At 46.2% G+C, this 16,399-nt stretch overlaps 1 protein-coding gene across 1 annotated transcript in view; it reads right to left on the bottom strand.

The window, feature by feature from the left end:
* Window positions 1-2,162: 2,162 nt before the first annotated feature.
* The window catches only part of WNT9A (Wnt family member 9A), a 64,576-nt gene continuing 50,339 nt past the window's right edge, over window positions 2,163-16,399 (bottom strand). Inside the window, exon 4 of the mRNA XM_035129647.2 lies at window positions 2,163-12,165. Within this exon, the coding sequence (XP_034985538.1) occupies window positions 11,692-12,165 (474 nt within the window). The 3' untranslated portion in view covers window positions 2,163-11,691. The remainder of the gene's footprint in view (window positions 12,166-16,399) is intronic.

The raw sequence follows: 16,399 nt of genomic DNA, 5'->3' as shown, positions 1-16,399 counted from the left end.
AGTAGGAAATCCAGGGAATTTCCAGGATTTTTCTCTGTTCGGGAGAACAGCGGGAAACGGATTAAAATCCGGGGGTTTCCCACGAAAAACGGGATACTTGGCAGCTAAGTATTTGACCCAACTCAGTCTCATTATGCATTTCTGAGAGCAGGTAGAGTGTCTGCCTTATATGTGGAACCCATTTCCCATTGGAGCTCAACGTCCGGCTGTTCCAAGGCTACAACCCTACAAGAGATATAGAGATATAGATAAGGGAATAAATTCCACCAGCTAAATGGAACTTCGAAGTGAACAAAGAATCTACAAATGTACTGAGTCCAGTTCTGGGCATCACAGTTTAAGGAGGGTATTGGCAGACTGGAACAAGCACAGGAGGAAGAGGACCGGGATGATGAAGGGTCTGGAAACCCAGCCTTAGGAGGAACCATTGAAGGAGTTGGGTATGTTTAGCCTGGAAAAGAGGAAACCAAGAGGTGATATGAGAGGCATCTTCTGATATCCAAAGGGGGGTCACAGGGAAGATGGAGCAAGCTTGTTTTCTGCTGCTCCACAGGGAAGGACACAACCCAATTGATTCAAACGACAAGAAAGGAGGTTCGGACTAAACATCTGAAAGAGCATTCTGACAGTAGAAGCTGATTGACTGTGGGAGAGTCTACCTAAGAAGAGGATTCCATCTCCTCCTGTGGAGGTTTTAAAAAAAGAGCTTGCATGGCCCTTTGTCAGGGATCCCTGCATTGCAGGGGGTTAGACTAGAGAGGACCCACTAGGACCCTTCCAACCCTACAATTCTATTATTCTAAGAACATAAGTGGATCAGGCCAATGACCCATCTAGTCCAACATCCTGTTCTCACAGTAGCCAACCAGATACCTATGGGAAGCCTGCAAGCTGGGCATGAGTGCAACAGTGTTCCCCACTTGAGTTTGCAGCTGGCAAACAGAGGCAAAACATGGCCTTTTCCTCCATATATTTGTCTAATCCAGGCTTCCCCAAACTGTGGCCCTCCAGATGTTTTGGCCTAGAATCATAGAGTTGGAAGAGGCCACAAGGGCCATCCAGTCCAACCCCCTGCCAAGCAGGAAACACCATCAAAGCATTCCTGACATATACTTGTCAAGCCTCTGCTTAAAGACCTCCAAAGAAGGAGACTCCACCACACTCCTTGGTAGCAAATTCCACTGCCGAACAGCTCTTACTGTCAGGAAGTTCTTCCTAATGTTTAGGTGGAATCTTCTTTCTTGTAGTTTGAATCCATTGCTCTGTGTCCGCTTCTCTGGAGCAGCAGAAAACAATCTTTCTCCCTCCTCCATATGACATCCTTTCATATATTTGAACATGGCTATCATATCACCCCTTAACCTTCTCTTCTCCAGGCTAAACATACCCAGCTCCCTAAGCCGTTCCTCATAAGGCATCGTTTCCAGGCCTTTGACCATTTTGGTTGCCATCTTCTAGACACGTTCCAGCTTGTCAGTATCCTTCTTGAACTGTGGTGCCCAGAACTGGACACAGTACTCCAGGTGAGGTCTGACCAGAGCAGAATACAGTGGTACTATTACTTCCCTAAATTTGGATGCCTAGAACTCCCATGATCCCTAGCTAACAGGACCAGTGGTCAGGGATGATGGGAATTGTAGTCCAAAACATCTGGAGGGCCAAAGTTTCGGGATGCCTGGTCTAATCAGACTTTCTAAGAGTTGGTGGCTATCACTACCTGCCGTAGGAGCAAATTCCATAGCATAAGCACTCCACAAATAGTTTGGTTGAATTGGCTATAGAAAGCTCCTAACCCATGTTATCTGGATTGTACTGTACACCAACCTTCTATTACTGGGCGGTGAGGGGAACCTTTGGCCTCCCAGTTGTTGCTGAACTACAACTCCCATCACCCTTTGCCCTTTGCTATGCTTGCTAGGGCTGTTGGGAGGCCAAAGGTTCCCCACACCTCCTCTATGATTAAGAGTTGGAAACAACATCATACTACATAGACAGTTGCGCTACCAGTGGAAAGCACTCTGTTTTTCTAGAGAGTTCTAGAAGTCTTGGAAGACCCATGGGAGCCACACTCCCCCCCCCCCCCAGGACAGAAGTATGTGATTAATCTATTGCCATCCTTCCAACTCAGCAAGATATCAAGACAGGCTCCATGATATAATTTAAAATACATTTATTGTTTCATTTGTTCTCATTTGTTATACAAAGATGTTAAATAATTTAAATACATTCTCCACAGTCACTCAAGAATCAGATTTATACCTAAACAAAGCTGTACATATGAGGTAGAGAAAAATAATTTAGGCTCTCATAAGACATTAACCACCCCAAAGCCCACCCCCTGGAAAATATAACAATACATACTACAAATCCTTCATATGTTAGAATTTGCTCCTCACAACCCTTCCCAAAAGGAACTCCGTTTGCATAAGAAGTCCCTGTTCATGCTTTCTAGATGAAAAATGGAATCAGAGACCATTAATGAGCTGAACAAGGCTTTGTTGACTAAAAATTGATATGCCCAAAACAGAAACGGAGGATGCCTGATCCAATTCAGATGGCAATTTTAAAACTTAATCATTCATACCCAAAGGCTGGTTTTGTTTGTTTGTTTGTTTAATATTCAGGGGTCACGAAGAGTCGGACACGACTAAACGACTAAACAACAACACAATATTCAGGGAGATCACCTCTCCATGTCTTTCTCCAAACCAATAAATAGAGGCTGAAACTATGAACCTTAAAATTTAAGAAAAGTGCTCTCCACCTCCGCTGTTGCATTGGCTTAGGTAAACAGGAAGCTCTCTTACGCAGACTCAAACCTTTGCTCCATCTAGTACAGTACTGCCTACACGGACTGGCAACAGCTCTACAGCATTTGAGGCAGAGATCTTTCCCCTACCTACCCTGAGATGCCGGAAATTGAACCCGGGAACTTATCCATGCAAAGCAAGACACTCTACCACACAGCTACAGCCTTTTCGACATCATTTTAAGACTCCCCACCCCTACAATCTCCACTCCAAATTGTGACATGCAAGGGAAAGAGATCCTAACGATTTTTGGCAGGGAGAGAAAACCAGTTGGCACGAGGTTGCCATTTTGGCTGAACTTTTAGCTTTGAAAGGGAAGCGTTGTACTTCCCCCTTTCCTCACATGTCCAAGCTTGGAAGACAGACCCTAACAGGGCCTCTGTTCATGACCCTTTTATTACGGCGTCTGACATCAACTTATCTCTCAAGGACAACACCCAGAATGTGATCAGTTGTGCTTAAGGCAGCGGAAGATGGGACAACCACATGGCTGCCTTTACCATCTGATAGGACGTTGACAACTTTCTATGCACACCACTGAGTCCTCCACCTTCGGCCTAGCCTTCTCCAAGTTGGTGACCTCTAGGTGTTGGACTACAGCTCCCATCATGCCCAACAATGGGCAAAGCTAGCTAGGGCTGATGGGAATCGGAGACTCAATACCACCTAGAGGTCTGCAAGTCAAGGGCTGCCTCAGGCAGTCATAGAAGACAGAAGCTGGTGTGACGTTTTGTGGGTTTGAATTTAACACTGGGAAACCTACCACAAAAGGTATCTCAGTTGCATCAGGTTGGGGAAAGTAGTTTTGTAACTATATTATTGAATAGTTATTTATATAAATAATGGATGCACCCCACTAGAGGGAGAATGTTGGTAAGACAAGGTTGATTGGGCAAGGAGAACCAACTTACTTATTATTATAAATTATTATACATTTATTTATAGCCTGCCTTTTTCCCTGATAGGACTCAAGGTAGCTTCCATTAAGATTGAGAGAGAGGAATAGGAAATCAATGAGGGGCAAGATGGCCACCACAGCAGTCCAATTCAGGCACAATCCACTGGTGCTGTGCTCAACCAAGTCTGCTTCATGCACAGAACATCCCAGGTTCAATTCCCAGCATCTCCAAGTGGAGCTGAGAATGTCCGCCTCACCTGAAACCCTAGAAAGGGGCCACTAGTTAGAATAGACCATGCTGAGCTAGACGGACCAATGCTATGACTTGCTATGTTATGACTTGCCTGTGTCCCAGCCTTCTTTTCATGTGGAGTCAGATTTACACTTTGCCTGGACAAAGACTGGCAGTCAAAGTGTACTGTCGCTCCATGTTTTATAAAGGAGCCAACCCTTATGATTGTCACAATAGAACCAGTTGCCTTAGATCGGGCATCCCCAAACTTCGGCCCTCCAGATGTTCCGGACTACAATTCCCATCTTCCCCGACCACTGGTCCTGTTAGCTAGAGATCATGGGAGTTGTAGGCAAAAACATCTCGAGGGCCGCAGTTTGGGGGTGCCTGCATTAGATTGTAGCACAAAAAGGGTTCTAGGAGACCAGGGAAGTGTCTTAAGGCATAACCAATGTGTTAAACCAACACAAGATCATTTTCAGTTTTGGGTCAATGACTTACTTTTGGGCTACAAATAGGAACAGCCCACTGCTAGGTCATGGAACAAACAACGCATTAAGAGAAGATATTTCTTGGACCCAGTGGGAGTTTGGCAGATGATGGAAAACCCATCTCCATGAACACCAGGATCAGGACCCAGTACAATTCAATAGGTGGGCAACAGTCTCAACATGCCCATTTAAGTCAATTGGTGACTGCATAGATCAGGCATTCCCAAACTGCGGCCCTCCAGATGTTTTGGCCTACAATTCCCATGATCCCTAGCTAACAGGACCAGTGGTCAGGGGTGATGGGAATTGTAGTCCAAAACATCTGGAGGGCCGAAGTTTAGGAATGCCTGGCATAGATCGTCACAGGTTCTTTGCAACTTCAGTAGGTTCAACAAAACACATCCTCCTGGGTTTGTTTCATTTTGTCTTGCAGAAAAAAACACACCCTAACACTGACTTCTCCTGGCTTTCCACAAAACTGCCGTAAATAGGCAGAAGACAGATGGTCACAAGGGCACTTGCTGAGTGAAACATCCTCTGCAATGTGTACCCACATTGCATATATATTACTACAAAATATCGTTGCGTGTATATTAGGAGCATTTGCTAAAAATGTTAACGTATTAAACAGCCGCAAGAGATTAAGCAACAAAGAGAAGCAAAATGGAAGGTGTAGAATACAAGGGATCTGCTGGTCCTCAGCTACTAGAGGACACTTTCATTAAACCTTAATGGAATTTAAGGCCTCTCTTCACCCACCTGGTGCCCTCCAGATGTTGTTGGACTGCAACGCCCAGCAGTGGCTGATGTGAGCTGCAGTCTAACACCACCAGGAGGTGGGCGAAGGCTGGGTTGAGGGCTCTCTCTCCCCCTTGTTCTGTTTCATAAGGAGCATCTAAAGAACCAACACGGCTTGTTAGTTAATGCAGAACCCAGCGGGCTTTCAACTTGCTATTCCACAAACAAAAGAAACCCCCTCGCCATTCTCCATGACACCGAAAGGTTTTTTTTTTTCAGAAACCAAGGAGAGTTGAGAGAAGTTTTGAGATCCAGCACGGGGGTTAAGTCGAAATCAAAAGTCTCACTGGACACAAGCCAGCCTCTGGAGGCTTCTCCAAAGGGCAGTGTGTTGGATCCTGGTCAATTGTCTCTCCACCAACATTGATAGCAGGGGAAGCCAACCTATTGTCTTCATACTGTGTAGAGACTCGTAACCCTCACCCCCCTCAGTCGGCATGGTCAGGGGTGGAGGAGAGTCTGAATCCTACAAAATATGTAAGACACCATGTTAGTTTCCCAGGATTTAAGGCAAGGAAAGCATGGCACACTAGCATGAAGTTTACTGGGGAGGACAACTTGTAATATGCCCTTGGGTTGATGAAAGCCCCATAAAAGCTAGCCCAATCCTAACCTTCCAAGTCCCGGACTGCAGAATCCGGGACCGGCAGCCGTGTGACACCGGAAGTTGCGTCGACATAACTTCCGGTGTCGCTTTGCCCTTCTATGGGCACCAAAAATGGCCGCCGCCAACACCGGAAGTCACGTCTACGCACTTCTGGTCATGCGTAGATGCCAGCGGTGGCCATTTTTTGTGCCCATAGAAGGGCAAATCAGGAAAAAAATGGCCGCCGGCAGGAGAAAATAACGGATAAAAATGGGAGATGAAGTGATACAGGGGACCACCGGGAAAAGGTAAGTAAAAACGGGGGGTTTCCCGGGGAAAACGGGGTACTTGGCAGCTATGGCCCAATCTCAAAAGGGGAATAATAATAATAATAAGTGTATTACACCTGCCTATACAATTCAAAGCACGTGCCTCAATACTATTTATATATATAAAAAACCACAGGAGAATAAACCTTACTATTTACAATATATATATATATATCTATAACATGAAAGCAATAATATTTGCATTAACATAAATACATTTTTAAATACTTACAGAAACACCCCGGCTTCAGTGCGTGAATTATTATACAAAGAGGAGTTTCTCCCACTCAGTAGTTCACTCACTCCTTTGCCTCTCAGCTCAAAGGCCACAATCCTACACATGCTTACTCAGGAGGATGTCCTATAGAATTCAGCGGGACCAACTCCTGAGCAAAGGTGGGTGGGAAAAGACTGCAAGAGATGCTCTCCTTCTCCTTTCTTTGCACAGCTGCACACAAGACAATGTTCACACATCAGGGTAAGCCATGGTTTACTGTGCATAAGCCAATTGTGTTCATTTTGCACCTCCCAGCAAGAGCTGGGGAATAACAAACCATGGTTGTTGGCTTGCATGCATTCAAACCAAGGAATAGGATTTATTTCGCTCCCCAAGCAAACCATGATCTGTAGCCAATTATGGTTTGTTTGAGTGAGGTACACCATGGTCCCTGGTTTAGACATAACACTAGGCAAGGAATCACGACCCTTTCCCTCTGTATGCAAGAATAGGTGTGTCCATGCAAAATTGCTGACTGTGGTTTACTGTGATGTGTGATCTGGGACGATGTTTCAACAAGGCAAGCACGTACAAAAAAAAATGGCCACATTCCCAGAATGTACACCTGCAATTTCACTATTCTGTCTATCTGAAGTTTTAAATAGCTGGCCTGTTACTATTGCAATGCTCTCAGTTCAGAAGGTTGACACATTTTCACCCACAAGGGAAATCCATCCAGGATTTGGGGTGGGGGACCATGTCTTTAAATGAGCCTAAGACATTTCGGTGTTGGGAGGCAGAAAATGCAGAATCCCTCCTTCCCCTTTACTGGGGGTAAAATTACTAATCTGAAGTGGCAATCTAATGCACACTTACTTGTGTAAGTATCTCAATAGGGCTTACTGAGGAGTAACCATTCACAGGATTTGTCTTTAATGGTACACTAAAATTTACCTATCCATTCTGAAGGAAATCAGCCCTGAGTGCTCACTGGAAGGACAGATCGTGAAGCTGAGGCTCAAATACTTTGGCCACCTCATGAGAAGAGAAGACTCCCTGGAAAAGACCCTGATGTTGGAAAAGATGGAGGGCACTAGGAGAAGGGGACGACAGAGGACGAGATGGTTGGACAGTGTTCTCGAAGCTACGAACATGAGTTTGACCAAACTGCGGGAGGCAGTGCAAGACAGGAGTGCCTGGCATGCTATGGTCCATGGGGTCACGAAGAGTCGGACACGACTAAATGACTAAACAACAAAATTTGCCATCCAGTTGGAGGTTGACTCACTTTGAGATGCAACATAATTTAGGGCCGTGATCCTGTGCAGATTTCTATGGGAAGTCGTAAGTGAGCCCAGAGATCTGCTCCTTTTAAATTGCACAGGACTAGTGATTGTTTCCCCCAAGTTTTGAGAACGTCTTTGCAATAGAATGGGCGCATTTTGCAGGTTCCCCCAACTCCAATTCAAACTGGCACATCAATATTTGCAGCAAAGCTAGGTTCCTATAGTCAGTTACAGCGCCATCCTACCCATACGGGCAAGATGCCAAAGAAAGGAAAAGCCCATTCACACTTTTGCTTTCTGGTGAACACAACATTTAGCCAGATCTCAGTGGCAAAATACAGCAGTGGCATCCGTTAAAAGGGTTTGATTCCTGACAGCCAGGTTTATCACCAGCAGCAATCCATTGAGTATTGTCTACATACTGCCTGGCAGCAGCTTTGCAGAGTATCAGACTGGAGCCTTTTCCAGCCTGACATGCAGATGTTGAGGATGGAACCTGGGATCTGCAGGCAAAGCAGTTGTTCTGCCACTGGGCTACAACCTATCACTTAGCCAGTGGCTCTGGAGGTGGGGCTGCCCCTTCTTCCACTTAACGTAAAGCCAACTCATTGCACCCTGGTCTCAATCAGGATGGTTTCACTCGAGATGAACCCCAGCAAAAGCAAGAAACTGGGCATGTGCGTGTGTGAAAGGATGTCTCTGCCTTTCGTCAGCCAACCTGGGCAAAGATCCAGAAAGCAAGGTCATTGGCAGCTGATAAGGGAGACAGGCCCAGGAGGGCACAAGGCTACCCCAATCATGGGGGCTGTACAGGGCAACAGGCAAAGTTGTTGGCTCGGAAATGGGGAAAAGAAATCCCCTTCAACACAGATCTTTGGGGTCATAGTGTCTTCAAAAAGTTCCCCAGATTCTACACTCATTCTTGCCAAATAATTTATTGCAAGTTGGGAAACACTCCCCAAGGAGTCTAGATTTAGGTAGGTAGGCGTGTTGGGTCTGACGCAGTCGAAATAAAAAAACGAAAAAAGTCGTCCAGTAGCAGCTTAGAGTCCAACTATGGTAAGTTTGTTCTGAGTATAAGCTTTTGTGTGCATGCACACTTCTTCAGATATCTGAAGTGGTGTACATGCACACGAAAGCTTGTACCCAGAAGAAACTCAGTTGGCCTCTAAGGTGCTACTGGACAATTTTTTAAATTTTTTATTTCAACTCACCAGGGGCAAAAGCATAAAGGACGTCCCTCCCCCCCCCCTCAACACACTCAAACAGGTTTCACCTGGGACAGCAAAATAGCTCAATTTGGCCCTGCACCCAGCTTATAATGGGGCTCAACTGCGATAGTTGTTAAGGTACCATAGCGAGATCAGGCATGGAAGTCAGTATTTCTTGCCCGTATCAAATTCTTAAGAATCAATCCCTATGTCTGTTTGGTTCTATCTCATTTTTGCATCTGGAAATACATTTTTTTTTTCAATTTGGAGACGGGCAAAATCCAAAGGAAAATTATGTTCCAAGTTGCACATCAAACCCAGGGGGGGGGTGTGTGTGTGTAAATTCAGGTCAGTTCACTGAAAAAAAAAAGTGGGCTGGCCCTAAACTTTCCTCCTTAGCTATTTGTGATCCGTTCTTCCAGTGAGCTAGGACTGAGCTGAGTGGTCCAGATCCCACCCACAAGAAGAAAATCTGAAGAACGTGGCATGCAGCATGCATCTTATTTGGTAGTCACGCCCAATTTTGTCGGAGAAGTAATGATTTGGACAAAGTTATGTGTGCGTGCAAAACAAGGGTGGAAGAGAGATCGCGCTTGCTCAAGAGAGGACTGGACATAATACCACATTGAAACCATAAGAAGGTACTTCTGAAAGGCTTAATAAATAAATGTTCCATATTTATATTTAGGCGCATATATATATATATATATATATAGATTTATATATATCCACATTGAATAATAGGTTTCTATTCAGCCTTTTCTTAAAACCAATTTGCACAGAACTTCAGGGCTGGTCCATCTGTTGTGACACCCAAGGACAGTTCAGATTGAGGAGTCTGTTGCATGGAGAGCCACCAGGGCAGAGAGGGAGGGGAATATGTGTCTTTGAGGTTCAACATCTGTTGCAACTGGTCTCATCTGGCCTTCAAAAAGATGGACAAGAACTACCGTCTTTGCAGAATCCTGGACCAGCAAAAGGAAGCAGGGCCTTGCCTTTTGACCACCCTCAATCAGTTTTCCAGTCTGACAAGTATACAAAGCCAGTCAACTCCATCCCCTCCCAGTAGATGCACAATAATATAGCTTAGATACGAGGCGAGTGGCTACTATTTTTTATTATTATTTTAGAGAAGCGGCAGTAAAGGGAAAAAAAAAGAGAGGGCATCCTTCGAAGATCGGACAGCCCCAGGCACACAAACGGAAACCATGCAGAAGGTTTTTTTCTTATCCAGCTCCCCACTGAAAACCAGGTCAACAGGTTTAAAAAAAAAGAAGAAGTTTTTTTTTTTATAAAAAAAATGCTACTACTGGAGAATCAGAAATGCCTAATGCCCATTATCACTGCCTACAGTGGGCACTTTGCCAAGAAGTTAGCTAGCCGCTTCTGATCCAAGTAGTATTGTTGAAGGAGGGAAATCCGTCATCAGATTTGTAACGTTCCAATTCTAAAAAGCAATGGAAGAATCTCAAGTAGCCCAGACCATCCTTTGCTTTTGGTCACTGCTGTTGGTTCTTCTCTGGCTTCCCTTCCCCTCTTGATGGTTGCCAGTCAGTCACTCAGAACCCAATATTTGCACTGCTGTTGTACTTGATTTCTAAAATGCATGATGCCTCAATCTAGCGGCTTAAGGAGGGAAATGTTACAAAGATCTTTGCAGAGATCTGTGCCGGTATATACCACTATCGCTGTTGAGTGTAACTGGAATGAGATCCGAAGAGATGTAGAGTAAGTTGGGTTGTGCGATCCGGTCAAGAACGGCTTAAAAAGCCAAAGCAGCATTGCAGCCTCTAAGGCAACAGGGTTTCTCCATAAAATCAGGAAGGCAACTTGCCAAAGCTGCATGTCCAGAAGTCAGGATTTCAATACGTACTGGAATTTAAGGCAGCCTCCACAGGGTGAGTTTTGGAGCAATAAGAGGTACAAAAATAAAAACAATAACAACAAGGAGTTATATAGAGTGCTGGTGTGTGTCCCTGGGAAGGTTTAAGAAGGCCTCTAGTGGTTTTCATCATTTACAAAAGTAGGTCGTGAAGGTGACAAGAAAGTGAGAGGGGGATTGAAGTGGGGCAATGCAATGAGACGTCTTGACATTTGGAAAGAAACCTCACAATGTCTGCTTCAAAACGGAGATGGTCAAACCAAACCTTCCACGTTGAGGAACCACAACCACCTTCCATCAAGCAGGCCACATTGAAACATCCTATTTTAGGAGATCCCGGTATGTAACTTTTTAAAAAACTTTGACTCTCCTCCTTGAAGAGATGCTGAAGTCCAACATCACCACCCATTCCCTGGAGACACTTTTGGTATCAAATGCTTCACAAAATGGGGCGGTGCTTTTTCCCCCGTTGGATCTCAAGGCAGTCAAGGCCAGCCACGGAACAAACAGGACAATCCAGATTACAGGCCAGAAGCTTCTCTGCCCAAAAAAGAGAATGCCTTATTTAGCCAAGGTTTCGTGAAGGGCAGTGACAAGGGAAAACAGCTAGGGATCCCATCTCAGTCACCACAAATTATCTTGTTGCATTTTTCGCAACAGAAAAACACACCAAAAAAAATTGATACGGACTCCATGCAATAGGCACTTGTCTCCATGCACTTGGACCTCCAGAAGCATCAGAAGGGGGCAGAAGGTCGAGGAAACAAGAAGGCAAGAGTTGGGGGGGGTCACCCGTACCCTACAAAGTGCTTACATCATCTCGGCATCGCTTCTCAAGTCAACCGTGAAAAACACCCTTTCAAACCCTGTTTCACCTCCCTGGATGGGCCCTCTCCCGTCATCCGCAAAGGCAATCCGTTGGTGTGCAAGACTTCCCTCTCGTGTCTCACATCAGTCCTTGCACGTGTAGACCTCCTCCCTCTGCGTACACTGTTTGCACTCCACGTAGCAGCACCAGCGGACCTGGCACTGGCAAGGCCTGGTCACCACGCGGCTCTGGGTGTTGTGCCCCCTCCCGCAGCAGATGCTCTCGCAGTTCTTGTCCTTGTAGCACTTCCTGCCCGACGTGCCGGGCGAGTAGCGGCTCACCAGGCAGAAGCTGGGCGAGTCGTCGATGTAGACGAGGTCCGTAGTCCGTGGGATTTGGTCGCCCTGGCCCGGGACGGACTTCTTGGGCGGGGAGATGTCCCCCTCGCCCGTGGCCTCGTTGGTCGTGCTGCCCACTTTGAGGGCCGTCTCGTACCTCTGCTTCAGCTGCTTGCCAATCTCGTGGAACGGGGAGAGCTGGCGCCAGCACGTCCGGACGGTGCAGGATCCGGAGACGCCGTGGCACTTACAGGTGGTCTCGACGCCAGCTTTGATGACCTGCAGGTAAGGAACGGAGCGTTAATGACGGGCAAGGCAAGCGAAACTGCTGTGGAGAGTGACTGAGTCCAGGCTTCCAGGCAAACGAACTGTGCCCTCCTTCCTTTTTAAAAAAAGAACATTTCTAAAAGCTACAAAGACAAGCGTTCTCTGTTAACATTGAAAAGAGGTTCCCAGAACTCTACACATGAGAAGAGAAGCATAGCCTTGGCTAGATCACGTCATTTAGCCATTACGTCTAGCATCCTATTCTCACAGTCACCAACAGGGGCCGGATTTAGGTTGGGATGAGGCCCCAAGCTACTGAAGTTAATGGGGCCCCTTTATATGTCTAGCTGTTTTTTGGCAACAACAAATTGTCACTGTGTTTTTTTGTGTTGAATATATGTTATATGGTCCTCTATGGACCTAATAGGTATCTAAAGCCATTTGCACATGCAGAATGTAGGCACCCTATATATAGAAAGGAGCAAGCCAGTGATATTTTAGGGAGCAAGCTAGCAGGCAGGCCCCATTACTTACATCCTAGGAGCCTACACAACACAAAACACTGTTGCTGTATGTAGGTTTAATTTTATTTGTTTTTATCTTATTTTTTGGAAATGTACATCCAGTTGTTTTTTCCTTTAATTTTTTTGGGGCCCCCAAGAGAGTGGGGCCCTAAGCTATAATAATAATAATAATAATAATAATAATAATAATAATAATAACAACAACAACAACAACAACAACAATTTATTTATACCCTGCCCATCTGGCTGGGTTTCCCCAGCCACTCTGGGCGGCTTCCAACAGAAAAATGAAATAAAATAATCTATTAAACATTAAAAGCCTCCCTAAACAGGGCTGCCTTCAGATGTCTTCTAAAAATCTGGTATAACTGTTTTTTCTCTTTGACATCTGATGGGAGGGCGTTCCACAGGGTGGGCACCACCACCGAGAAGGCCCTCTGCCTGGTTCCCTGCAACTTGGCTTCTTGCAACGAGGGAACCGCCAGAAGGCCCTCGGTACTGGACCTCAGTTTCTGGGCAGAACGATGGGGTGGAGACGCTCCTTCAGGCATAGGCAACCTTGGCTCTCCAGATGTTTTGGAACGTCAACTCCCATGATCCCTGACCACTGGCCCTGTTATCTAGGGATCATGGGAGTTGTAGTCCCAAATCACCTGGAGAGCCAAGGTTGCCTATGCCTGCTATGGCTTGTTTAGCTTATACGTAAGTCTGGCACTGGTCACCTACCAGATGTCTCTGGGAAACTCAAAAGCATATCTTGATTATTCATTTAACTAGTATAATTCATACGATTTCCATTCTCTTAGAATACTTGCTCCTCTTTTGTAGGAAATCAGTATTTTTGTGGGAGCACCCACACTTTGGATGAAATTAAAAGGCAATAATAACAATAACAATAACAACAACAATAATAATAAGAAATATAATAATAATAATTTATTATTTATACCCCCGCCCATCTGGCTGGGTTTCCCCAGCCACTCTGGGCGGCTTCCAACAGAAAAATAAAACACAATAATCTATTAAACATTAAAAGCCTCCCTGAACAGGGCTGCCTTCAGATGTCTTCTAAAAGTCTGGTAGTTGTTTTCCTTTTTGACATCATTTGGGAGGGCCACCACCGAGAAGGCCCTCTGCCTAGTTCCCTGCAACTTGGCTTCTCGCAACGAGGGAACCGCCAGAAGGCCCTCGGCGCTGGACCTCAGTGTCCGGGCAGAATGATGGAGGTGGAGATGCTCCTTCAGGTATACTGGACCGAGGTCATTTAGGGCTTTAAAGGTAAGCACCAACACTTTGAATTGTGCTCGGAAACGTACTGGGAGCCAATGTAGATCTTTCAAGACCGGTGTTATGTGGTCTCGGCGGCCGCTCCCAGTCACCAGTCTAGCTGCCGCATTCTGGATTAGTTGTAGTTTCCGAGTCACCTTCAAAGGTAGCCCCACGTAGAGCGCATTGCAGTAGTCCAAGCGGGAGATAACTAGAGCATGCACCACTCTGGCGAGACAGTCTGCAGGCAGGTAGGGTCTCAGCCTGCGTACCAGATGGAGCTGATAGACAGCTGCCCTGGACACAATTCAACTAAATCACAGGAGAGGGCTGTCAGTGGCTACTAGACAGGATGGCTGTGCTCTGCATCCACGGTCAGGGGCAGCAACGCTTCTGGGTACCAGCTGATGGAAACCGCAGGAGGGGAGAGGGCTCTTGTGTTCAAATTCTGCTTGTGGGCTTCCCATAGTGGGGGCATCTGGTCAGCCCCTGTGAGAACAGGAAGCTGGACTAGATGGGCCATTGGCCCGATCCAGAAGGCTCTCCTCTTCTGATGAAGGCAGCAAGACTGGGAAGGGCAAACACGGATATTATCCTGCCCAGGGTAACAGCCTCCCCTTTCATGGTGCCCCTCAGATTTGTAAGACACGCTTGAACAGACATGCCTCACCGGGGGGGGGGGTGGAGTGGAAGGGAAGGGAACGAGAAAGAAAGAAAGAAAGAAGGGGTCAGCCCTTTGGGGGATTAAGGAACTTAGCAACGCTCCAGAGAGGTAGTCAGAAAGTTATGCTTAATGATACTTTGCTGAGAAACATGGGCAAGAGGCCGGGGGGGCGGAGAGGCAGATTTAATTAAAACATCACTTAACTCTGGCCTGGTGGAACAAAATCAAGTGTGCTAACACTCTGACTTTTCATTAATGGGACACAAAAGGGAGAATTGCAATCGAGGGGGGAGATGTTTTCTTTCCAGGGGAGGGGGAAGGTACCATATGCAGAAGAGAAGGGGGGGCATTGGTATAATTATACAGCCGCTCATTTTAATATACATGAAAATCATCCAGCAACCTTGGAGGGTGGAGAGAGAGAGAGAGAGAGAGAGAGAGAGAGAGAGAGAGAGAGAGAGAGAGAGAGAGAGGTCTGTGGTTTCTCACTCCAGCTTCTTTCTCCACTATCCCATTCCCAAGAATAGTTGAATGAACTGGGATGGATCTGGCCTGGTGTGTGTGTGTGCGTGTGTGTGCTTTCATTTTCTTTTTTTAAAATAAGCTGCAACATTCTTAGGCTTGTTTTTTTCCTCCCCTCACCGAGAGAGAGAAAGAAGGAGCTTGGCCAAGTCCTTCTGGCTAATTACCTCAACCCCCCGTGCCAGACAAGCTGGCCTTGTCACCGGCGTTGAGGTCATATCGTAAGCGCTTGAGCGAGGCATGAAATGGGCGCAAGAGGGGTCAAAGAGGGCGGTCCTTGCACTCTTCTGGGGCAAAGAGACACAGCTGAGGTGGGTGTGAAAAAAAGGAGAAATGAAATCCTCTCCGGGAAGCAAATTTTCAAAGCGGCGGCAAAGGGGGTGGGCTGGATGGCAAGCATGGCATTGGAAGATCTGCGTCACTCAGAAATTCTTCTCTAGCGCGGGGTCAGGAAAAAGGTTCCCCTTGTCCCCAAAGCAGCAAGCAATCCCGCCTGCCAATAGCTCAAAGGGTCGGGAGGTAGAAACCCGTCTACTGAGCCTCAGGAGAGCCGTTACGATCAGAAGCACAGCAAGTGTGTGTGTAATGGAAAACACAACATTCCATACCGCTGAGAGACCACCAAGCCAGGGCAATGGAGAAGACACTTTCAGAGGGCCCAACAGGCCTTCCTATTTCTAGAGTGTATTTCTCAACGGGCACAAAGGAGGGTGAAGACCATTTGACGCAGCTCACCTTTAACGGCAAACCTACTAGCTCTGCACTCCCCGAAACATTACGGGAACAACAACAACAACAAAACCACAGCCACGCTTGGAAATGCACACTTCTCTGAATTTTGCAATGCCGCTTCTGAGCCAAGTACCATCCATAGAAATGCATGTGTTGGAGGTAAAAAGGGAACTTACAAAAAATGCATTATGTTCCAGGAAGCAGCTTTGCAAAAGGGACGTTTTAGGCAACGTTACGTACAAGAACAGGTGGTTCTAGGAGAAATTTGCACCCAAAGGCTGGTGAATTTTCAGAACTTAAAAAAAATGAATTGCATGGTAATGTGGAGAACCAAACTTAAGCTTCGAGAAATTGACATAGATTCCCTAATAGATTCACCTGGGAGTCATAGTTGTGTGTGGAGTTACAGAGCCAGAGAATTCCTCAGTCCCCTCAAGAGACAATGCCCAGGATTCTTTGAACAGGGAAAGTTCTGTTAGTTAACAGATAAACATTTGAAGTGGGATGGGGCCTGGCCACTAACTAAGCAGAGCAGGAG

This window comes from Zootoca vivipara, chromosome 12 (assembly GCF_963506605.1).
Source record: "Zootoca vivipara chromosome 12, rZooViv1.1, whole genome shotgun sequence".
NCBI lineage: Eukaryota > Metazoa > Chordata > Lepidosauria > Squamata > Lacertidae > Zootoca > Zootoca vivipara.
This window is presented reverse-complemented; position numbering and strand designations above follow the sequence as displayed.